General features: G+C 36.5%; 1 protein-coding gene across 2 annotated transcripts in view; it reads left to right on the forward strand.

The window, feature by feature from the left end:
• Positions 1–26,718, forward strand: part of KCNH7 (potassium voltage-gated channel subfamily H member 7) — a 474,127-nt gene that overhangs the window by 384,436 nt on the left and 62,973 nt on the right. For both annotated transcript variants that reach the window (XM_035007888.1, XM_035007889.1), the window contains exon 7: positions 15,646–16,071. In XM_035007888.1, the coding sequence (XP_034863779.1) occupies positions 15,646–16,071 (426 nt within the window). The remainder of the gene's footprint in view (positions 1–15,645; positions 16,072–26,718) is intronic.

Raw genomic sequence — 26,718 nt, forward strand, 5'->3', positions numbered from 1 at the left:
GCAGTAACAATCAGAAACAGAATATGTAGGGCTGGAAAGGATTTTAGAGATCACCGGATTCAACCCATGTATTTTCTAATTGAGATAATTTGCATGATAATTTTTCTAAACTCTGGCCTGCAGAGCAATGCTTGCTGATACGAATTTTATACTGCCCACAACAAAATGAGAAAGATGAAACAGTATACCAAAGTTTGCATAAAGCTGAATTTACTTGCTTAAAATAATTGCCTTTTATCTAAGTTTGGCTTTATATTAACATAATTTTATGAAATGTTGGTGATAAAGAAAGTTGCTTTTCCTCACATTTGCAATTGATTAAATAAAAACTTGGCAACCCTGTTATGTACCCCAATTCTTTTTAATTTTATCAGACTATAAAATTCAAGAGTTGGGGAAGCACTGATTTAGATTCCAGTATAGAATGGAATCCATTGCTTATTCTATATATTAGAGGTTTAAGTTTATCAATAAGGCAAAATTACTAAGAAGGGTTATTTATGAAATGAGTTATGTTAAAGAACATTGATTCTGTGTATCATGTAAAATTTGACAAAAGGTCTCAAAGGATGTAATATGCATCTTTTGCTATTCATGCATGACTCAAATAAGAGAATAAATGTAACAGTTTTAGCTGTATTTGAAAAAAAAAAACTGGCATTTATTTTATCTATCAATGAGATGTAAAAACTGCAAGAATAAAGAAATCAAGGAGAGTGAAGCATGAACATAATCATATTATTACACATTTGTTAGGATTGAGGTGGTAAAGAAAGTGATACTTATCATCAGGAGGCATAAACTGGCTTGATTTTCATTTGTTCTGTGTCACATGCTTTTTGTTTCAGACAGGCATTATCAGATTCATGCCTCCCCCCGGAGACATGGTTAGAAGTCAAAAATCTTATAAGGTTTTTTTTTTTATGTAAAAGTAAGAGTCTCTAATGAGATATAAAGTATAATATCAAGCAAAATGGAATTCAGGACCACTTAGAATCAAGATAAATTATTTCCTGAGAAGTTATCCCTGCAAGAAAATGCACAAAAATAGGAAGATAATGAATCCCTGCTACAAAATTATGCTTCTACATCAAGTCTTTTAAATATGCAAGAATGCCATAGTTCTGTCTTTTAAAAAAATTTTAATCTAAATTTAAGAATGTTCTATTAAACAACAGTCCAACTTAGAAAAAATTTTCTCTCTTAACACCAAACCATCTAAATTTAGAGTGACTACCATACATAGTCCTTTTTTTGTCAGATCTTTACTGAAAAAAAAAAAAAACCTTTAAAACAATGGTTTATAACCTTATAACTTAGCGTTAATAGCAGTTATAGTTTTAAAAATTGATTTTATTCTTGGTGTAAAAAGGAAAGTGCTATTTGCCTAAAATTTTTTATTCTTGAAGATATTAAAGCAAAGTGTGTTGTTCTATACTTTAGACCCAAAGCTTTGTAAACTCATAGTAAATTTGTGCATTTACTAGTTGTAATTATGTAAAATATGCCTGATTAGTATACCAAGTACTCTTAACAGTAAAAGTAAGATTTCCTTCAATATTATTTAATATTTTTTCAGAAGAGACCTACATGACCTACTTAGGGGTCTTATTTTTTTTAAGATTTTTATTTTTTATTTATTTATTTATTTATTTATTTATTTATTTATTTATTTATAAATAACTTTATAAAGTTAATATTCTCCATGCTGTATATTACATCCCCATGACTTACTTTATAACTACAAGTTCATACTTCTTGATACCCTTCCCCCATTTTGCCACCCCACCCCCTTTCCCACTGGCAACGCCCAGTCTGTTCTCTGTATATGTGGTCTGGGTTTTGTTTTGTTTTGTTGGTTGGTTGTTTTTTACGTTCTGCATATAAGTGGAATCTTGTGCTTTTTGTCTTTGTGTTTGACTTATTTCACTTAGCGTAAACCCTCAGGTTCATCCATTTGTCACAAATGGAAATATTTTTTTTTCTATAGCTGAGAAATACTCCACTGTATAGATACACCACATCTTCTTTATCCATTCATCCATTAATGGACACTTAGGTTGCTTCCATAGCTTGCCTATTGTAAATAATGCTACAATGACTAGAGGGGTACATATATCTTTTGGAATCAGTATTTTCATTTTCTTTGAATGAATACCCAGTAGTGGAATTGCTAAATACCCAGAAGTGGAATTGCTAGATCATAGTTCTATTTTTAATTTTTTGAGGACACTCCATATTGTTTTCCACAGTAGCTGCACCGATTTTCATTCCCACCAGTTGTGCATGAGGGTTCCCTTTTCTTCACATACTCACCAACACTTGTTATTTCTTGCCTTTTGATACTAGCCATTCTAACAAGTGTAAGGTGATATCTCATTGTGGTTTTGATTTGCATTCCCTGATGACTAGTGAAGCTAAGCATATTTTTATGTGTCTGTTGCCTATCTGTGTGTCTTGCTTGGGAAGATGTCTATTCAGATTCTCTGCCCATTTTTCAATCACATTTTTTTGTGATTCAGTTGTATGAGTTCTTTATATATTTTGGATATTAACCCCTTATTGCATATATGATTTGCAGTATCTCCTCCCTTTCAGTAGATTGCTCTTTCATTCTGTTGATGGTTTCCTTTGCTCTGCAGAAGCTTTTTAGTTTGATGTAGTCCCATTTGTTTATATTTATGTCTTATCTCTCTCTTCTTCTTGGACCCTTATAATGTGAATGTTATTTTGCTTGATGTTGTCCTATAGGTCCCTTATTATCTTCATTTTTAAAAATTCTTTTTCTTTTTCCTGCTCTGTCTGGGTAAGTTTCATTTCTTCTTTTTCCAGCTCACTTATCTCTGTATCTGCTTCGTCCATTCTATTGTTGACCATCTTTACTGTATTTTTTAGTTCAGTTATTGCATTCTTTATCTAGTGACTTCTGTTTTGTACTTTCTTGTATTTTCTATCTCTTTGTTGAAGTTCTCACTGTGTTATCCATTCTTTTCCTGAGTTTGCTGAGCATCTTTATGACCACTACTTTGAATTCTTTATCAGGTAGATTACTTATCTTCATATCATTAAGATCTTTTCCTGAGGTTTTATCTCGTTCTTTTGTTTGGAGCATATTTCTCTGTTGCCTCTCTTTGCTGTACTCTCTGTGTTTGTTTCTATGTATTAGGCAAAACAGCTATCTTTCTCAGTATTGAAGCAGTTGCTTTGTGTAGGTAATGAAACTTCTCATTCAAACTTTCCCTAGCTCTTGTGTCTCAAACCTTTGCAGTTGTCTAAACTGCTCAATTTATTCTTGATAGGTCCCCATTGTTGAGGGTGTTCCAACACCTGTGATCCAAGGGGAAGAATCTCATTTAGCACTTAGTTTCAGGCTGATTAGAAGCCCGACCCTCAGATAGCAGCTTTTGAAGTATGTGAATATATACAGTCCTGTGGGGCTGTAATCATAATCCCTGCTAGCCTCCAGACCAAGAGATCTGGGTGATAGTTGCAAAAGTTGGGGCTCCAGACAAGTGTATTAGCTCCTTTGTGGGAGGTCATGTTAAGTGGTAGTGAGGCCTCCCTATTTGTGTTCCTTGGCAGCATTTCCTTAACTTTTAGCTGTGTGGGAAACCTGAAGCCTGTCTCTCAGGCTGAAGTTCCAGCCTAAGTAAATAGGCCTTTTTCATAGGAAGACTGGGGTTGTTTTTCGGTCTGTTGTCTATGCAGTGCCCTGGGGATGGTGGCCTGCTAAGAATTGTCTCTCCAATTGTTGTGTTCCTGTGGAGCTCAAGAACGCCATCCCCTTTCGCCACCAGGGCCAGGTGAGATCAAGGGCCATCCCCTGTGTGGATCACACATACCTGCTGGCTTTAGCAAGGTGGCTGTAGAGTGTAGGGGACGAGGCATGCTTGCAGGCTTCAGAAAGGCAGTGGAGAACTTGACTATGTAGGTCCATTGGCTTCAGGAATGCAGCAGGCGAATGCTTTGTCTGAGTGAGCCTGCCGGCTTAAGGCTGGGAGCAGGAGAATGCTCCAGCCAGAGAGCAAGGAAGTGCTGCAGCTGCCTTCACTCGCAGGCTTCAGCAAGCAGCAGGGTAGGGCCCCATCCCTGGCCCCTGCCTGTTCTAGCAAGGCAGCAGGATAGTGCCACTTAATCTTCAGACATGGCCCATCGAAGTAAGACTCTCAACTACAAATTTGGTAGGAATGTCACACTTGCGAAAGCTGCTTAGTAACTGAATGTACTTAGTCCTCGACAGGAAGACATTACTCATTTGAAAATTTAGCAGGAATGAGAAACTGCCCTTGAAGCCAAGTTATTTTAAAGCAAAGCCCAGGCCTGAGAATTAACAGACCATTCACCCTGTAAACTCAGAAAATCTCTATCCATCATGGAGAAAGAGCTCACCTGTGCTCTGGTCAAGATGCCGTCCTTGTCTTCACTGTAACTTTGAGCACATTTCCTATTAGTGCCACCACCTTTACTTTATGCTTCATTTTCTCTCTAAACATTTCCTGTTCTTACTCTTTTGCTTCTCTCTCTCTGTCGCCTTCTTTCACTTGATGATTATAAATGCGTTTGTGGCGCTAAGAGACTTGGAAACCTGTAAAAGTTCATGCCTTAAGTTGGGGTTTTTAACTACTTGTAGATCTTAGATGCTTGAAAATCCGATAAAAGACATAAACACATATTCCCTGAGAAATAAACAGCACCACACATCTTATGTTATTTAAATAATTTCAAGAAGTTCACAAAAGCCCACCTGTACATCTCAGGATAATACACAGTGCTAAACACTTATACACTTACTCACACACATTTGTATTTCCCCATCATCCTGAAATTTTTGTGGAGAGGGTTTCCAATTTATTTCCTTAAAATATATTACACATTGACCTACAGATGATACACAGCAAAATCACACCGATTTAGTATAACAGGGTAGACAACCTGTTCAGTTTAAAAAAAAATAACAGAATTGCAGAATTGCAGAGGTGATCTTACGGATATATAGCATAATTGAGATGTTCATAAACAAAGAAAAATTGTTATCTTACCAGCAAACACACATAATCAAGAGCCTATCTGTCTGTCTTCTGCTGTCTCTATCTTTGCGTAATTGACTTCTCCAGGGGTCACATCAGAGAACTGGATTCAGTCAATAACTGCAATTGGCATTGAATGTTATCTATAATTAAATTTTGAGTTTTTCAAGATAAATACACTGAAAATTATAATGAAAATACTTATTTGTTGTTTATGGTGAGTGAGACAGGGATTATTTGTGGAACTTCATACATTTGTGACCTTACTTATTTCACAGTTGCCTGTGAGGAAGGTATTGCTTTCCTATTTTGCTGCTAGGGAATCTGATACTTAGGGAGATTTTTTTTAATGGCCATGGCAGAGCTGGGATATGTAACAGGGCTATGTCAGTCCGGAGTCTGGTCTGTTCAATAATATCTGACAGATTATGAATTTCTAATTAATGGAAAGTGTCTTTGTTTTATTTTGGTGCCCATCATAGCCATTTAACATTTCCATTTGTTTTTTCTACACATGTGTGTCTATCCAAACAAGTGGCCTTTAGACTCTTGACAAGAAGTGGTTCTACATAAGTCTCTTTATTTACTATTTTGCCATAGGTGATCAGGATTTTATTAAAAGCATTTGATAACTATGAAAACATTCACACAGGCCCATATAAAATAATTTCTTCTTCTGGAAACAGTATTTATGGTGGGAAAACATGGGCCTTATTCCCATGAAAAAATAAATTGAATATCGGTATGCTGCTTAGGTAAGAAGACAGGCACTATGTAACCAGACAGCGTTGGGAAGTTAGCTAACCTCGGAATTTACATCTGTAGAGTGAAATAAACAATAGCGCTGTCTTCTGGTATTTTCTAGGCTGTCATACAAATTGCCACTGACTAGGTAGCTTAAAACAACAGATATTTCTTCGCTTACTGTTATGAAGGCTCAAAGTGAAATCAGGATGCCAGCAGGAGAACGTTCTCTCTCTCAGAAGATTCTAGAGAAAAATCTCTTCCATGCCTTTCTCTTAGCTTCTGTGTGGTTGGCAGTCTTGGTGTTCCTTGGTTTATAGATACATCACTCCAATCTCTACCTCCATTGTCACACGATGTTCTTCCTGTGGATCTCTTTCTGTATCTATTCCCTCCACTTATAAAGATACAAGTTACATTGGATTAGGGCCTGCCTCAGTCCAGTGTAACCCCACCTTAATTTGATTATATCTGAGAAGACCAGTTTCCAAATGAGGTCACATTCGTGGGTACTAGGGATTAGGACTTGAGAGTGTCTTTGCAGGGGAGGGGGGGCGTGAGGTGGACACAATTCAGTCCACAATAAATACCTATAATTGTGACATTTAAATGGGATAATGCCCATATAATTTTCAGTAAATAATAGGCATTCAGTAAAGTTAGGGAATATTATGGTTGATAATACTTTAGTTGGCTCTGAGAACTCAGGTAAGTTATTCAGTCTCTGAGTCAGTTTCTTAGCCTATAAAAATGGAGATAATTATGCTTATCTAAAAGAGCTGTTGAGAGAATTGAATGTTCTAATTCAGTACTGAGCCTGGCAAGTAACATAAAAGATATTCAGTATTACCTGTCCTCTTTCTTAAAGACAAAGCATTGATAAAATGAGCAGTCATTCTCTCTCCACAGCCAGTGTTATCTTATGCAGCATATTCCAAAGAAAAGATCCAAGTATTAAGGTAATGCTAGCTGCCAGAACTAATAAATCCCCACATTACTGTGGTTATCTAATATTATATTTCATGCTCAAGTAATAGCCGAAGCTGGTATTCCTGGGCAAGGAGGGATTTTCCTTCTCTTGGTAATTTGGTGACAAGTTTCTTATATTTGAAGGCTCTACCACCCCCACTGGATTTAAGGACTTGAGGCCTTAGAAGCATCTGTGCTTACCAAGAGGAAGGAAAAAGAGAGAGCTGGAAAAGACACACCTGCTTCTTCAAAGCTTCGGCCAAGAAGTGCTACTCGTCAGACACATGGCCATACCTAGATCCAAACAGGACTGGATAATGTAGTTTTGGGCCAAGCAGACACATTCTAGCAGCAACAACTCTATTCCATGGAAGGGAAAACAACACATTTTGGTGCACAGCAGCTGTTTCTATCATAATCCTTTCTCTCATGCATTTTCCATATTGCTATCTCCATCATCTCTTTTTTCTTCTGTTTTAAGCTACAGACAGGCCCCCTCAACTACTCTTTGGTGTACTATGTATACATTCCAGGTCCTATTATAAGCCCAGGAGTACTGGCTATGCCTTTTTTCTCTATCCCACATTTTAGTTATTCCCAGTGTATTCTCTCTCTTTGTATATTTTCTTGGCAAATGAATCTACTTTCCAGAATTTTATCCTGCCTGGACAGGATGAAATTTTGAGCTCCAACCTCCTCCGGGGTGCCATCCCAGACTTTCTTTCTGCCAGGCATCTTCTGCTATTGGCGCCTGGCACGTCTACCTCCAAGTAGCCTAGCTAAACCCTTTATTCCCCTCTCCCATCTCTAAGCCTGCTTCTTAGTTATCTGCACTTTTGAAAAACATTTGTGAAAAGCTTACTCACAAACTAGCGTGCTACATGCTCCTTCGCCTTAAATTTAGATCCATTTAAAAATAAAGATAAAGGAAATGGAGAGAAGAGTGCATGTGTGCAGTCTCCACGAGAAAGGAAAGAGGAGAGAGGAGGCAAGGAAGCAAACGTAAGCCAGAGAGCATCTGGTATCAGCAGCGAGGTGCTCTCACAAGCTCCCAGATTAGCCTGGCAAGGGGTGAGGAGCCAAAACTGAGACCCATGCCCAGTTGGCCATTGGCATGAAAGTTCAGAGTTTATGGTCTCGGAAGACCCTGCCATTTTTAATATACATATGTTTACAGTAATTTATGAATATTATAAATGTTTAAGATATTATCTAACCCAGTTCTCTCATATTCTGAGTCACACATATTTTGAGCAGCAGATAGTTTTTGTATTATTAGCATATATGCTACATACAAAACAAAACACTAAACCTAACACTTAGCTGTACCCACATGACTCCGATTTTTACCAAATCATGCTATCATCTGACTCAGTCCAGCACACACACAGACACACACACACACGTGCACACATGCATAAATGATACAATGCCTACTTTAACCTAAGCCTTAGAAAATTATTTGAAAAAAAAAAGAAAATTATTTGAATATGGACAGCTGCAGTGATTCTACTACCTAATTTTAATATTTTATTCACTTAAAAACCTTCCTAAGTGACAGATTTCATTTGTTGGGTGACTCTTTTTCATCTTTTATTTTAAATATTTGGGTAATTATCAGTGGGACTGCCTGTTTTCATGAAAATTACTCAGATTTTGCTGGACTTCTTAAATCAGCTGCTGAAAAGCCAGGGGAATTTAAATCTTTTCTGATGCTAAATGACCTATCTGATTCATTTTGTTACTGACTACTTTTCCCAATAGATAAAAATATAGCTAGCCTATTAGTTAACTGCAAGTCCTGAGTAAAGGATAAATAACAGATGAGCATTCTCTACCAACACCTCAGCATGGCGTTTAACAGCTGCCAAAAGTACGGGATAATCTTTTGGAAAGCTTAATCGCTCCCTATTGCACTTTTCAAAAGAGAAGAGTAGTTATTAATCCTGGTGTTCACACAAAATTTTCGCAGTAGATCTTCATTGAATAAATAGTGCTGTTTCGTATAAAGATTTTGGTTTTATATAACACTTAACTGTTACAGGTTAAACAAATAGCAGTGTGTTAGCAAGATGAAAAACTGGATTTGGTAAAGAAAACCATATTTTAGTCTGTGTTAAACTGTACATTTAATTGGTGGTTTGAGGAAAGAGAAAATAGAAGTGTCTTTCTGGAGAGCACGGAGTTCCCCTTTTTTATAGAGCGAGGGTTTGTTGTTTTTTTCCTTCTTTTTTCTTTCACTCTTAAAAGAAAATCCTTATAATAGTTCAATTAATCATGTTTTATCTTTCTAAAGTATGTTATTTCTCAAATGTGTGGGAGAAGTTGGCTCTTGTAAGGAAACTTAATGGATTGTGTAGCAGCCTTTCTCCTTTTCATCACTGGTGATTCAGAACTCTATTCACATTTTTAAAACAAATATTTGCCTGTCTAATATTTCATTTCCAACATAACAGCTCTAAAGCACTTTCATGATTAATATTAACTGACTTATGACTTATAATTTATACATTTACCATATTTCCAAAGAAGCATAAAGTGACATTATAAAAGATACATGCATTTAGATCATTGAAATGGAAATAGAACAACTAAAACAATGTGAAGGGAAATAGAAATAATTGTACTGAAATTTTAAACTCATAGTTTTTTTTTTAAGATTTTTTATTTATTCATTTGAGAGAGAGAAAGAGAGAGAGCAAGCAAGAGTATGAGCAGGGGGGAAGGGGCAGCAGGACTCGATCCCAGGACCCTGGGATCATGACCTGAGCCAAAGGCAGACGCTTAACCGACTGAGCCACCCAGGCACCCCTTAAACTCATAGTTTTAGACAAGAAGGAAAAAAGAGAATACAATTAATGAAATAATTCTTACTGTCCTGTTTTTTTAATAAAAAAGAAATGAAACCTTTTGATTCCTCAAGAGAGATCAATTATTTCCGGGAAATGGATTATAAAAGGAGTACATAATGCAAATATTTACTAAAATGATATTAACCGACATAAACATTGCATTTAGTGGTAGTTTTATGGAGGAAAAATGAAAAAGCATACATATGTCAATCCAGAATGAAAACTTGAAGTCTGAATATGAAACTTTAATAAAGCAAAAGTACTTCAATAAGAGGTCTAACCTAATGAGTCTCTGAGAAGTGGCTGTGTTTTAATCTAACTTAATGAGCAATGCAGCCAAGTATACTCTGAGGAATAAGCATTTGCAGACTTAGCTTTTTCGACTATCTTCTTGTAACATGATTTGTCTGAGCCACCGATTTGTCGGGACTTTAAAGGCAAACACGTCAAGGCCGACAAAGTTGGCATTGTGTTTAGTCTGTATGGCTGAATGAAGACCAACATAATATGAATGAGATGTGCAGAGAGCAAATTAAACATTCTGTTGCAGAAACAGTAATCCAAGCTTATCCAACAAGGAACTCTGATAGGAGTGAGCCCTTGTGATGTGTGTAGACCCAGTTCTTTTTTTCCATTAGGAAATTACATCCTCAATTGATCTTAGGCCTTTCTGGCTGAAATTCTAAAATTACTGTTTTTTATTGTGAAAAAATACAAACATGTTTTAAAAATAGGAAATACTATATGCCCATCTCCCGGTTTTAGTAAAAGTCAACACACAACTAATGTTGCTGCAAATAACCAGGCTTTCTCTCTGCCTTCCATTCTCTCACCCTGGATTACAATAGCCCCCCATTATCTGCAGCCTTGCTTTCTGCAGTTTCAGTTACCCATGGTCAACCATGGTTTGAAAGCAGATGATCATCTGTCTATCATCCAAAGCTCAATGGTAGCCTAACGTTATGTCACAATACCTGTGTCATTCACCTCACTTCATCTCATCACATAGACATTTTATTATCTCACATATTACAAGAAGAAGGGTCAGTACATTACAGTAAGATATTCTGAGAGAGAGAGAGAGACCCCACATTTACATAACTTTTATTACAGCACATGGTTATAATGGTTCTATTTTATTGTTACTGTTGTTAATCTCTTACTGTGCCTAATTTATCAGTTAAACTTTATCATAGGTGTGTATGTATAGGGAGAAATATAATATATATTGGATTCAGTATCATTTGTAGTTTCAGGCGTCCACTAGGGGCCTTGAATGCATGCCCCACAGTTACCCTAAAAGCTATAGCACTTTATCCATAAATATTTCATTGTGTACCCCTAAAAAGTAAATACTATTTTAAAAAGCCACAATAGCATCACACCTAAAAACAATTGTCAATAATTCCTGTGATAGCTTGTCTCCAAGATGGTCAATAGAATATGGGAAAAATGATCCCGTACTATTCCCAGGCCTTGACTTTAAGAAGACTGGACATTTCGGGCGCCTGGGTGGCTCAGTCGTTAAGCGTCCGCCTTCAGCTCAGGTCATGATCCCAGGGTCCTAGGATCGAGTCCCACATTGGGCTCCCTGCTCTGCAGGAAGCCTGCTTCTCCCTCTCCCACTCCCCCTGCTTGTGTTCCTGCTCTCGCTGTCTCTCTCTCTGTCAAATAAATAAAATCTTTAAAAAAAAAAAGAAGACTGGACATTTCTACTTCTCCCTTAGGAGTACTGAGCTTCCACATGGACATATTACTATCCTGCTAATGAGACCATATAGAAAAGTACCACAAAAAGGGACTGTATAGAGAAATTATATATAGTTTTTATAGAAACTGTATCTCTGTATGTATATATACATACATCTCTCTCTGTATATACATATATATATACACACATATGTATACAGTCTTTATATTATATATCTCTACATATAACTCTATATGTAACACAGTTTTTATAAAAATTATATATATAAAAACTCTCTCTATACATAGATAGATAGATATAGATATGTATCTGTAGATTATATTTATCTAGAGTCAGAGAAAGGGAGAGACCCAGTTGTTCCAGCATATTGCATGAGGCCAGCCTTAAACTATCCCCACCAAGGTACTAGACATATCAGTGAAGACTTTCCAGATTCTTTACACAAGTGCAGCCACCAGCCAAACATCTGAGTGACCCCAATTTACACTGTGTGGAGCAGAAGAATAGCCCAACTGGGTTCAGTCTAAATTTCTTGTCCATAGAATCATGAATAATAAAATGACTGTTATTTTAAACCACAATGTCTTGTTTTAGTTTATTCTAATGAATAGATAACTGAACATTTCCTTAATATTATCAATGTCCAGTCAGTGTTCAACTTTCTCCAATTGGCTCATAAATGTTTTGGTTATAGTTGGTTTGTTTAAATCAAGAATTAAATGAGTAACCCTAGAATTCTAAATAATAATGAAATTACTTTATGTAGATATCTCCCATTTTATCAGATACTACTATAGAAATTATTTAATGTGATATGGTTGCTCTTATAGAGAGGTGATTTGAGCAAAGATTCTGTCTCCATCACACAGATGAAAAAACAGAACAAAAAAACCCAGATCCAGAGAGATTAAATTACTTACCAGAAAAATTGGTTTAAACCCAGATCTTCACATTTAAAGTCTAGGGCTCTTTCCCTTATTCTACAAATGGGTGAGCCTTCATAGATTTGTATTACCATGATTGGCTCTAATAAAACTCATTATTGAAACCACAAAAAAACAAATATTTCCTTATTTCTCATTCTTATCTTGAGATGCGTTTATTTCCCAAATGTATCCCTCTTTTTAATCTCGGCCACCTCCCCTTAATACAGGCTTTCCTGATCTCTCTTCATTTATCTATCTTTCTTAGTACCAAAGTCCTAATTTATCTCTAAGCCTCTGATCCTGCCCCCTCTGGGTTCTCCTGCTTTCCACTGACAGATGCATTTATCTAAAACTAAACTTGGTCACCTTGCCCTCTCTGCCTGGTAACCTTTAACAATTCTTAAAACAATATTCACAGAAAAGAATATTCTCAAAGGAGCGTAAGTTCTCCCAGAAGATCTTAAAAACCTGTGTATGTTGGTGAAAACTCAAAACAAAATAATCTTCTGACTCAGTAAGATAATCACTTAATAATAGAGGGCTACCTGACTTCGGTGCCCATGACCACATTTGGATTGATAATGAGACCTCATGGTGCTGAAGTATGCTATATAAATAAAAGTTTTGAAATCATTGGCTAGTAAAATTCATGAGAGAATTGAATGATAAAACATAGGCATACCCATGCAGAAGTCAAAAGAATGTGTACCATATAATTGGGTACCATACCAATTACTGCAAATGCATTTTGTCCACCAGCAGCACAAGGCGGCTTATAAAATTCCTCAACATACGACGCATTATTTCATGCCTCCCTACCTTTGTTCATTCTGTTCCCTCTGCCTGTAATAGTCTTCCGTTTCCAGTTTCCTCATCCCCCAGCTGCATTCTTTTCTTCCCCCCACTCAAAGTCTCAGTTCAAGTGACATCTTTCCCTGAAAAGCCTCCCCTTCATCAGCACCACCACCAACCCAGGAATGGATGAACCTCATCAGGGCTTCCCTTTGACTGCACGAGTTTTTCTCCCAGTAGACCATAAACTGCAATTTCAGGGACAGTATCTTTCCAATTTTTCAGTTTCCAGCTCTTAGCACAGCGGTCCTCTGTTACAGGAATGCTTGCATATGTGGGATGGAAAGGGCTCCATCCACAGTTTTCACTTCTCAGGGGATGCTCAATGGGGCTGAATGCATTCTAACTTAGACTTCTGCTAAAACAAGCATTCAAACTGCCGTATGTGGGAGGTTGGTATCAGGGGCATGTCACTTAAGCAGGGAGCAAACTCAGACAAATATCCCTCTCTTTAAGAATGACTTTTTTTGTTGTTGTTGTTCTCTTTGGATAATTACATACCCTTTCTTTATGAGAGAAATTTGTGAATTTAGGGATTTGGAAATATCTCAGTAGTTCAAAGATTTTAGCCAAATTTTGTCAGAGTGCATAAGAGAATCTACTGAGAGAAGGAACTGGAAAAATAGAATGGGTCCATATTTTAGATGACTTTGAGAGGCAAAATAAGATTTCGGATTTTACTTTCTACACTCTGAATCTTCCCTGTTTTTTTTGTTTGTTTGTTTTGTTTTGTTTTGTTTTTAGAAAGGGATAGTACATGGTAACACCTTAAGAGATGATCCATTCTTTCCAGACCAAAATATTATGGGCTAGTTTTCTGTACTGAGCATAAAAAGATTGGAGTTCTAACAGTCTGCAGTAATCAACTGACAGACTTTCCAAACCTTATTCCTCTTTAGAGTTAGAGATAAAGATTGAGACCTTGGATTCTGAAATTTTTCAGTATTTCAGAAACAATGAAATCACTTTATTTTCCAGATTTCTTTTTTTACTAATAATTCCTGTCCTTTCTCATAATAGCTTAAAATAAAGCCATGTTTCCTATTCAAATTTACTCTGGGCTGAAAAAAAAAAATGGCTAGGTTCTGTATTATTATTTTTTCAATTCAAATTAAATCAGTTTAGCTGTTACCTTAAAGCACCTTTGTCTATTTTAACTGAACTGTTATATTTAAAAATCATGCTGTACCTCATTTGTGGTTGTTATTAAACTTCTCAAGTTCTTTTTAAGATAAGAATGGTAGCTCATATGTGAAAAAAGGTATGAGATATGACAATGAAAATAAGATTTAAAATTGAAATTTGCCTATGATATTGTTATAATCAAGTTAAAACCTACAGGGATAGAATTACCAAGAACAGAGAAATAACACTCTTTGACTAACCAGTAGGGGATTGTCTGAGGTTCTTGCTGCAAAGCTGATAATATATTAGCTGTATTTAGGAGAATCTAGCCTAAAAATTTATTCAGTGAAATTAACTCTGAGAGACATTGCATATACATGGGATATTCATAATATAAGAGTATATATAACCCCCTGCTCCCTTAAAATATGTCTCTAGGTGCAATTTGTGGAACCATCAAAAAATTTCCATTTTTGTAAACCCCTATATTAAGACTAATTACGTTTTTCCGTAACGAGATAAACTTTTTGCTTTGAACTTGGTTCTTGAAACTTCGTCTAAAGTTACCAACTCATGAACTTTTCTACTGGGATGTGATTCAAGTTTAGTTCTAATTTTTTCAGATAAACTAAGATTCTACAAGATGAACTATTTTAGTCTACCAATGTCTTATCACGTAGAATAAATCTCAGGACTTAAGTGCCCACTGGTGCTAATAATCTTGCAACATTTCCAGACTGATATTCTGAGCATCTCTTTGCACCATTCTCTCTTTCTGGCTCTCTAAATGTGATGGAGGAGTTTGGGTGAAAGTACATTTGTCCCAGAATAGAAAATATTCTCTCAACTTTTTAGGAAAAAGACTCCTTTGTGTTTATTTTAGTCTTGTGTGCCTTTTTTCTAATGTTAAAAACAGATTGCAGGTGGGAAAATTGTAATTAAAGATTTGAATGAGTTGGGTTTAATTTATCAAGGTTTAATTATAAATTAAATATATGTAAATTAAATATGAACACAGATCCAAGTAGGCTGCTTCTGTTCATTACAGACAATCTTTTCTGAGGTTTGAAAACTGAATTACTCATGTATCAGACTGATTTTATGATTTTCTAAAAACAGCCATGTATTTTTATTTCTGAGTAGTAGTATGTTCCAAAAGAACCAGTAACCACTCCTTGCTTTCTCGGTGACAATATTCTTTACTTTTCAGTGAAAATCATGTTTATCAAGAAATACCAATAGAGTTTTCTGGGGTCAAATATACTGCAGAAAGGGTGTTTATATCGAGTCCTTTAAACTATGTGTTTTTCATACATCCTTCACAATTATATGCATCCTGCCTAATAGATTTTGATGTATAATTACCTTAATATTTCTGTAGGTTAGAAGATCAGATAATGACATTTTTATGTAGTGTGCAATTTTCTTTTTTTGATCAGGTTCTCTCTTTAGGAGCAGATGTCCTGCCAGAATATAAACTGCAGACCCCACGCATCAACAAGTTTACAATATTGCACTACAGCCCCTTCAAGGCAGTCTGGGATTGGCTTATTCTGCTCTTGGTCATATACACTGCTATTTTCACACCCTACTCTGCAGCCTTTCTCCTCAATGACAGAGAAGAACAGAAAAGACGAGAATGTGGCTACTCTTGTAGCCCTTTGAATGTGGTGGACTTGATTGTGGATATTATGTTCATCATAGATATTCTCATAAACTTCAGAACAACATATGTAAATCAGAATGAAGAAGTGGTAAGTGATCCGGCCAAAATAGCAATACACTACTTCAAAGGCTGGTTCCTGATCGACATGGTTGCAGCAATTCCTTTTGACTTGCTGATTTTTGGATCTGGTTCTGATGAGGTAAGTGCTGCTTAAGAATCTTATTTTCTGAAAGATTGCAATTACAAAAGTGAATCTATTTCAACTGCAAAAAAAAAAAAAAAACAAAACCACAAGTTGTTGCTTTACAAACTTCCCGTATCTCAGAGATGAAATTCATTTCATCGGAAATGCTATAAAATGAAATGGGACAACCTTGCTACTGCAAATACTTCACAACTCTCTCTTTTTTTGTTAAGAGATACTAAAGACTATTTATCTTTTAACCAAGAAAGGAAATTTTGGAAAAATGTTTCATAGCACATAACACATTTCCAGGCTGTAAAATCTCTACATGTTAACTTCATGGCTATAAAACTGTCAAAGTTGAAGATGTCTGTTTCTTTCTTGACTCATAATTGTGGTTTGAGACAGCAGGAATTTGTTTTATGTTCAAATTATGTGGAAGAGGCATCTTCTAAAATGTCTTGTTCAAAACTCTTTCTCTTAAATAGTATCTAGAATGGAAAAGACTTCTTGTGTTCCCAGTATCTTATGAAGCTGGAAACTTCAAGGAAATCTGACAAGTAAGAGTAGAGTGCATTTTCTGGTTGGAGTCCATAACTTTAACCAGATTCTCAAGGGGTTCTTTGATCCAAAAGCAGTTAAGTTCTCCTAAAGTCCCCTCCATTTAATTGCCATGAATTTTTATTGTAAATAATCTTCCTGGATTCTATAATGGAAAGACTTAGAGAAGATGTGAAAGTAGTTCTCAGGGAGTAGCTTGAGAAAGATAACCTCAATGTGTTGAGTTTTAAAAATTCAGGTTACTTTTCTACCTGAGAACCCCATCTTTTCTTTTTGTTCAAGAGATCAAATATCAAAATGCCTTCTGCAGATGTTTGCTCCCTGACCAATTAAGGCTTCAGGATAAAAGAATCCTCCTCTGCCGAGGGGAACTATTGGTTTAGAAGTAAATTCTCTCCAATAGATCATGCCTGTTGAACTCTGATCAGTTAAGAACAGGGCAGTAGAGGGGCACCTGGGTGGCTCAGTCGGTTCAGCATCAGACTGATTTCAGCTTTGGTTGTGATCTCAGGGTCCTGGGATGGAGCCCTGTGTCGGGCTCCGCGGAGTCTGCTTGAGAGATTCTCTCCCTCTCCATACCCTGCTGCCACTCTCCCAGCCCCTGCTTTTTCTTTCTCTCTTTCTCAAATAAATAAGTAAAATCTTAAAAAAAAAAAAAAAAGAGCAGGGCAATGGAGCAATATGTTCTTCCTGGATTCTACAAACCTTACACAAAGCCTCAAGCCTGACTCTCCTCATCAGTAAGGATAATAATATTACTTCCCCTCTTACATTGTTTTATTTATTTTTAATTTGAGGCTCTAATGAGATAATACCTGTGAAACTCTTAGAAAAATAATCAGAAAAAATTAGCTGCTGTTAAACCAGTTGAACTTTTCATGTTAGATACTCCTAACTTTGGTTGTTAATTTAGAGGCAAGAAAGCAAAATACTTCTTGATACTTATCTTTATGAGTTTCTTACAATGGGTGATCCATGTATTTACATCAAATAAGTTCTTATTGATAAACAATAGAGTAAAATCTCACTCTTTCAAATTTTAAAATATGTACACCAATAGCAAATTAAATTTCAACTTGATGAAACAAAAGAATGGGTGAACAAATAAATAGGTAAATAGGATCATTAGGGGAAGTTGATTTACCGATGAGATATAATCAATAACAATCAAACCAGTATTTGAATATGCCGATTAAAACCATTAAGGGAGAATTTCTAGGATGCAACATTTGATTAGTTTATTTCTAATTTCTATATCACTTGAAAATAATAATATTAAAATATGTGATTTCGATGATCACTATTTCAGACAGGACTTCAAGAGAGCTGAAAACAAAATCGTGATTCATGTTAGTATAGGATGAAGTAGTCTCTGGGAAAAATGATGTCTGGACTATGTTTTCCAGGTAGCATCAAGGAAAATGTGAAGTTTGCCTCAAGGAAAGCAATGCCAGGTCTCTACTCCTGTGTGCTTCCATGGGCTCCCCCATGGTCCCAAAGCTACTCCTCATTCTTTTTTTTTTTTTTTAAGATTTTATTTATTTATTTGACAGAGAGAGACACAGCAAGAGAGGGAACACAAGCAGGGGGAGTGGGAGAGGGAGAAGCAGGCTCCCCACTGAGCAGGGAGCCCGATGCGGGACTCAATCCCAGGACCCTGGGATCATGACCTGAGCCGAAGGCAGCCGCTTAACCGACTGAGCCACCCAGGCGCCCCTACTCCTCATTCTTTTAAGATGTGATATGATATGAGAAAGGTTCTGACTTTGGACTTAGACCTGGGTCTGACTCTCCTCTTTGCCGCTTACTTGCTCTATTTTGGCAAGATACCTAACTCATTAAGATTTCATTTGTGTTTCTGTAAAATGGTGAAAGGTCTGTTCTTATGATTTTAAAAAATAAAACAGGGGCGCCTGGGTGGCTCAGTCATTAAGCGTCTGCCTTGGACTCAGGTCATGATCCCAGGGTCCTGGGATCGAGTCCCGCATCAGGCTCCTGGCTCAGCGGGAAGCCTGCTTCTCCCTCTCCCCCTGCTTGTGTTTCCTCTCTCGCTGTGTCTCTCTCTGTCAAAAGATAAATAAAATCTTTTAAAAATAAATAAATAAATAAATAAATAAATAAATAAATAAAGTAGCATATTTGAAGAGACTAACTCAGTACCAGGTACATAGTAAGTACTTGCCAAAGGTTACTCCTCTTCTCCTTTCCATCCCTTTGAATTAAAGTCTGTTTCTTAATGAAGTCTTCCCTTAAACTCACATGCTACCACAGTAATCCATAAATACTTTAATTAATCTTTATTCAATAAATACTGAGTGTCTCTGATCTTACAGTAGTTATTAGATTAGCTAGTTGCAGTTAGGAATCCTGAAGAAATGGGAGACAGAAAGGAAACATTTTGAGGATGGTTATTAGGTTACAAAGCAAAGGAGCATGGGACATATTTTAGAGGGAGGTATGTAGGCATCAAGGATAGCAAGTGGAGGGCTGGGTCTGGAAGGGGGATAAGGGTGTCAACTACTGGGCTGAGTGGGTTATGAGAGGTAACAACAAGACTAACGATGAATTGGACTACTTTATACATTTTTCAAGGGTAATAATGAAGATATTTCTTTTATATACAAACTATTTTATATAACTATAATCAGGCTTTTTTTCTTTTTTTTTTTATCATGTTATATTAATCTCCATACGTTACATCATTAGTTTTTGATGTAGTGTTCCATGACTCATTGTTTGCGTATAACACCTGGTGCTCCATGCAATATGTGCCCTCTTTAATACCCACCACCAGGCTAACACATCCCCCTCCCCCCCTCCCCTCTAGAAACCTCAGTTTGTTTCTCAGAGTCCATAGTCTCTCATGGTTCGTCTCCCCCTCTGATTTACCCCCCTTCATTTTTCCCTTCCTGCTATCTTCTTCTTTTTTACTTTTTTAACATATAATGTATTATTTGTTTCAGAGGTACAGGTCTGTGATTCAACAGTCTTACACAATTCACAGCACTCACCATAGCACATACTCTCTCACCAATGTCTATCACTCAGCCATCCCATCCCTCCCACCCCCCACCACTCCAGCAACAGGCTTTTTTTAAAGATTTATTTATTTATTTGAAAGAGAGAGCAAGAGGGGGGGAGAGGCAGAGGGAGAGGGAGAGAGTCCCTAAGCAGACTCCCCGCTGAGCGCAGAGCCCAACCAGGGGCTCAAACCCAGGACTCCAAAGTCATGATCTGAGCTGAAAAAGAGCCAGATGCTAAACTGACTGAGCTACCCAGGTGCCCCTATAATCAAGCTTTTAGTTAGTTTTTCAATACATAGTGATATTTCAGAATGATACTTTTCCAAAAGTGTATAATGTCATGTAGTAAAAGTATCAAAAATACTTAGCTTCTATTTTTGTTTCTGGCAAAAAAAGAAAAATGCTTCTAGAAAAAAAGAGATCTTATATTCAAAGGAACTAATTTGGGAAGTTTCATCACATGAATATGAAAAAAGAAAACTTTTGGGGATTTTTGACCCAAAACTAAATGGCAAATCCTAAAATCATTAAGCTAGACGTCACTCTGATGAGAGATTATCCAGTGCAATGTTTTTCAAACTGGAGTATCATAGAGGTGACTGAGAGAGTTGGCCTGAGTTCAGAGGCCCTCAAGAGTTGACATCAGGACAGATTGATAAGACTCAGAGCCATCCACCTCTACTATAAAGGATTAGCTCGACTGCGTCTACTATACCAGTTGGAGTTTCATATAATTTTTTTTACAAATTTTAATGAGAATTGACTTAACTCATTTTGCCATTTCCAGAAAGTGCTGTGGTAACCTCTACTCGAGTAGGTTCATTGATTCTGTAAGCATTTATTGAGAACCAACTACTGCCAACATGCTGGACTCTGTGTTTACAAAAAAGAGTAAGACAAGGACCCCACCGTCTGGGAACTCACAGTATACAAAGAAGAAGAGCAGAGGAGCAGAGAGAATACTATCTGATAAATGCCTTAATAGCACCATGTACAGGGGGACACGTGAGCATGCAAGGGAGGGTTCCTGAATACGAGTGGATGTTTTTCAGGTGCAAGGGGTAAGAAAGTCATGCCAGTTAAAGGGGAAGCCCATTAGAAGCATGGAGTTACAAGGTGTTGGTTCCCAGTCTTATCAGACCCAATATAACAAATATTTTATAAAGCCCCTTTTATTATTGTTAAATAAAAGTCATAAATAGTATAGCCTTTTTATACACATAATTTCATAAATATAATATATAATGCCTGCCCTTAATATAAAGAAGAAATAAAAGAAATGTGTTCATAATAAAATACCTAGTTGAATATATAAATGCTCTAGGCATGTCTACGTTAAATGATATAATGAAATTATCAGATGTTTGTACCTAGTTATAATGAGGAGGTCCATATTTGAGCAATAAACTCAATAGTAAGTTGAATATTAGTTTATTTTATATTTTCATTTTAACATAAGGGTTGAATATATATGTATGTGCTTACATGGGTATACATGTGTGTGCATACACACATACAGGTAGATACGTATACATACACATATATTAATATTTACACACACCTAGAAATCTCATGACTGGGATAACAACAACAGTGGACTGACATAGCCATGCTGTATACACACAGTACACAATACCACAGAACTTGCTGTCACTGAAGATATAATTTTCTGGAACAGTAAACAATTCTTAGTGAAGGTCCAAACTAAACAAGTGAATTATCTCTCAGTTTACAAAGTAGTTAAATTCCTGGATATTTTAATGAATATTAAAACATGCAAAAGTGAACATCTGTTTATATGTAAAACCCAGCATTGAAGCTCAATAAATAAGTTTGGGTTTTGCCAATACAAATGACTGTGGGGCATTGAAAAATTATATAGGACACAGATAATTTTTTTGCTGTTGGAGACTGCTGTAGGCATTATAGGACTTCTACTTGCATCACTGTACTGGGAAGGAAGGAAAAATTCAGGAAGATGGTGTCAAATACTGTAAAGACATAAAGTAGGGTGGCTCAGTTGGTTAAGCGACTGCCTTCGGCTCAGGTCATGATCCTGGAGTCCTGGGATCGAGTCCTGCATCGGGCTCCCTGCTCGGCAGGGAGCCTGCTTCTCCCTCTGACCCTCCCCCCTCTCATGTGCTCTCTCTCTCTCTCATTCTCTCTGTCTCAAATAAATAAATAAAATCTTAAAAAAAAAAAAAAAGAAGACATAAAGTAGGATGAAGACCGGAAATAAATCACTGGGTGTGTCCGTTCACTATACGTTGCTGTCGATTAGATGAGATATTGGCCACAGCCAAACTGAAGTGGCTTCAGAAATTAATAGGAAGCAAGTAGGGCCCCTTCTTGCTAGAATCTTAGTAATAAAAGGCGGCAAGGGGAAGGCAGTAGTGGAAGGCTACATATGGTGAAGGAAAGAGTTACTGTTTTTGTTTCTGTTTTTCCCCCTTAAGAAGTTCATGAGCTGACAAGAAAAAGCCATGTGGTGCAGAATGACTTCCACAGGTGGCTAACTTGGAGGAGGAGATTAGGAACGATTTGGGGGGAAGTGCCATTTGAGTTGAGACTTGACTGGAAAAAAACTAGCCTCATGAAAATACATGCAGAGCATTTAAAGCAAAAGAAAACACTAGTGAAAATGGCCCAAGTGGGGAACAAGCTTGGTGTGTTAGAACAGAAAGAAGACCAGTGGCAGCTAGGCTGAACCATAGTGAGTTGGGAGTTGAGTGCTAAGATAGGAGGATGCAGAGACAGGGACCAAACTGTGCGCAGCAGTGACATTCGGGGTTTATTCTGGCTGCAGTGGAGCCTTCCGAATCAGAACAGCATGATCTAATGGACGGTTTTAAAGACCTCATGGCTGATGTCTGCAGACAGTTTAGTCAGGGTTAGAAGCAGGGGAAGGACTTAGAGCTTTTGCTATAATGTAGCAGGAACAAAACAGCAACAGCTTGGACCACATGGTGGCAATAGAGGTGAGGAGATAGAGATATATCTGGAATATCGTAGAGGGGAGCTGTGAGGGCTTGTTGATAGATTAAATATTGTTGGAGGAGTAAGAAACAAAGCAGAATTGATGATGGTTCAAAGATTTTGTTGTTTCTTTCTTCTCGTTTGAAATATTTTGGAGGATGGAGGTCTTGAAGTGACTTTAGTAGGTGGCCGTTCATTTATCCAGATGGGAAAAACCTGGGGAGAAAAAGGTGCATTATGGGGGAGAAATTCCTGTTTGGGCCACGTGAAGTTTGAGGCACTGATCAGTCATCCGAGTACAGATGGCATATAGGCAAGTCAGGGACTCCATGAGCAACTAAAAAGATACATACGTGAGTATAAGAAAAAGAACTGAGATCCATTAAATTATAAATTAGGTGTAATCATGGCAAAGATTGGTTTAGATCAGTGCTTCTACCTCAGGACCATGCACGGATTTCAGTGTGGAGCTCCTAAAAGAGTTTGGAAATTCATAATTGGTAGGTCTAAAGTAAAGCCTTGAAACCTGCATTTTTAAAAGTGGCAGGAATTTCTGCTGTTTAGATATCCAAGATCTGGTGGCCTTATCTGGAACAAAGAGGAAATCCATGTGCTCATGGGTAAACATTTCTACAAAATAAAGACATAAATAATCAAGTAAAGCAGTGGTTTTAAACTAAATATAAGGACAGTCATGATTTCATCATCACTTAATTCTAACTGAATTATTAAAATGTTTCTTCTATGCATCACAGCATCTCAGATGACCTTAGAGAAAACAATTTTGTTAATGCCAAATGACTTCCTTGCCAATTTCTCTAAATGGTAAGATACTGTAACATCTCAGTTTTTATTTACATTCAACTCTGAAGAAGGAAACCTATTCGAATTTTGGATCTATATTATTTTAGCTATAAAACATACATCCTAGCAATGTTGAGTATAGCTTGGCATATACATTTTTTTCTAAAGCCGTTATATGAGCAGAATTGCTCACTTTTTCAAAACAGTCATTTAACTTTTTGACTTAAGTAAATGTAAATCTCCTACTAATAACTAGAGAATCTTCTAAAATGTTTTAAAAAAAATATGTTGAAGAAAGGAGCGCCTGAGTGTCTCAGTCTGTTAAGCATCTGACTCCTGATTTCCACCCAGATTATGATCTCAGTGTCCTGGGATCGAGCCCTGCATCATTGGGCTCTCTGCTCAGAGGGGATCTGCTTCTCTGTCTCCCTCTGCCCCTACCTCCTACTCATGCTCTCTCACTCTCTCTAATAAATAAATAAAATCCTTAAAAAAAAAAAAAAAGAAAGGAATACTGACAATAACTAGGCTTGCCTATGACATTAGTATCGTCCTGATGTTAACGCCATCCAGAACGACCAAGGAAGGAAAGGATTCTCTATTTCTTAATTTTTGCATCATCAAATATCATGCCATCCATAGCAAATTATCTCAATATCACTGATGCGAGAGAACATTATTGACTCTGTCTCCAAAAGTCAACTTTCCATTATCTCCCTCAAGTTTTCCCATATTTTGTTTATCTGTGGAAAATCTTACTTTCAAATATATCAACTGTTAGAATCTAGAGCATTCTCTTTAGCTACACACTTCATTAACCTCTTCTCCTGAAAATTAGTGAGGTTTGTTGATTAATTACTTCCTTTGTGGACCTCTCTCCATTCCCATTTTACTGTTATTTTTCATGAATCCTGAATACAGGCAAGGTCTTTGAAACCTAGGTATATACAGTGCTCTTCGAGGGAAAGTTTTAATAGAAAAGAGGAGTTTCTGTTCACATTGATATGTTTGGTTCATTAGTCTGTTAGATGTATCATAGAATGGATACAAGGGAAAACTTAGCAAGCATCTGTATAGAAATTCTGGTCACCTTGTCAGAATTCTTTCTGAACCTGATCTCTACAGCAGTTGCCATTAGTTTGTTAGATGTGAATTGCTAAAAAAAAAAAAAAAGAAGAAGAAGATAGCAGGAAGGGAAAAATGAAGGGGGGCGGAAATCGGAGGGGGAGATGAACCATGAGACACTATGGACTCTGAGAAACAAACTGAGGGTTCTAGAGGGAAGGGGGCTGGGGGGATGGGTTAGCCTGGTGATGGGTATTAAGGAAGGCACGTATTGCATGGAGCACTGGGTGTTATATGCAAACAATGAATCATAGAACACTACATCAAAAACTAATGATTTAATGTATCGTGATTAACATAACATAATAAAAAAAGATAAAAATAAAGTCACATGATAAACTAGTGTAATGTATGGTGATTAACATAACATAATAAAATAAAAAAAGTGAATTGTTAAAACATTAGACATATTCATGGTCAAATTCAAATAACAAAATACATTTTGAAGAACTGCATACATAATATATTTCTACCCATAGAGTGACTGTGTGTCCATTTAGATAGTTCTTGAGAGTTAAGACAGATGTCTCCATTGGCTTGTATTTGAGGCTGTTGGTCATGCCTCCAAAAAATCTGCAGTATGACAAGTGAGAGACACAGGATCCCCAATGAAATTATTTTTGAACCAAGGAAATATAAGAACATTTCATCAAAAAAATATGTTTTGCATTAAGTTGATCATTTTTTCATCATGTACATGGGATCTATTGTCTACAATTTGCTAGAGATGACATAAGGTTCAATTTTTGGTGAAATATTTCTCAAAACAAGTCAAATTCCCATTTTAAAAATATAACATCGATAGCTTTTTATTCATTGTAACATTTGCTTCCTACTATTTAAAATAATTTGATGACCAGTTTTTCATGTTATTGTAACTAAAGAAAGGGAAAGTGAGTTCAAATTGCAGCAAAATAGAATGTTAATTATAAACAAAATAAAAATAAACCCATCTTGACAGTAAAGGTTCTTAAATATTGGAGTGAGTTTCACAGGGAGGTTGTAAAATCTTGTGTTTGAAAGCCTGTTTGTGGAGGAATTTGTGAGGTTTGGTATGAATAAAGAAAGGATAAGCTAGGTGATTTCCTTAAGGTTTTTTACATAATCAAAATATGGTTTTTTTATTGTATCAGTGAATGTGTCCTTAGAAATATTGAAAAAAGTGTGACTCAAGCTGAACAAAGAACTCAAAACTAGTTTCAATATTATTAAGTTTTATTGGGTAAGTAATTCATGGAATGGTATATACAAGCACCAGAGCTTAGAGGGAATTGAAATAAAATATAAAGCAAAACATGAGTGTAGAGTTATGAAATGTATTACTAAGTGTTCAAAACTCCCCACATGTACCCAAATATTTCTTGACAAACAGAACAGAATGATGGATTAAGTAGAAATTTTCAGTGATGATTCATTCTTTCAATCCTGTAGACAAAACTGAAGATCACATACTTATATTTCCCCATTTATAAAAGAATAATTCTATCCATTTACTATAGGCAAAAGTTTTGGACAGTAAACCTCTGAAATAAAGTATTTTACATGTAAGATTCTTAAAAATGCTTACTTAAAAATTATTTTGAAAAATTATTTTGAAAACTTATTGAGCATAATATTTTCTCTTATTGATGAGGTTTTCTCAGTTCAACTGTAGCTACATATAGTCTTGAGAAGAGAATTGTTTGATAATAGTAAGAAATCCCCTGTTCTAATTTCAGGCCTTTAGAAAGAATTCCACTTCCACTAAGAAAGGATATTACCTCATCTATTGTAAAATATCTAGGAAAAAAAAATCACATGGTCTTCTTGAGTCTGGGTCTGGTATCCTACGTGTTTACAAAATTGCAATTTGTTTAGAGTATATATTTTTATTAAACTAAAGTTTAGTTAAGAAAGTCATACTTAATAAAGAAAACTAACTTCTACCTCAGTATAAGAAAATATCTAAGGCTTTATTTTTTTAATTTTTATTTATTTATTTGAGAGAGAGAAAAAGCACATGCCAGGGGAGAGGCCAGAAGAAGAGGGAGAAGCAGACTCCCCGCTGCACAGGGAGCCTGATGTGGGGCTTGATCCCAGGACTCCAGGATCATGACCTGAGCCGAAGGCAGACACTTAACAGACTGAGCCACCCAGGCACCCTGAAAGTATCTAGGGCTTTAATAAACTATGC

This window comes from Mirounga leonina, unplaced genomic scaffold (genome assembly GCF_011800145.1).
Source record: "Mirounga leonina isolate KUSES-001 unplaced genomic scaffold, KU_Mleo_1.0 Mir_151, whole genome shotgun sequence".
Classification (NCBI taxonomy): domain Eukaryota; kingdom Metazoa; phylum Chordata; class Mammalia; order Carnivora; family Phocidae; genus Mirounga; species Mirounga leonina.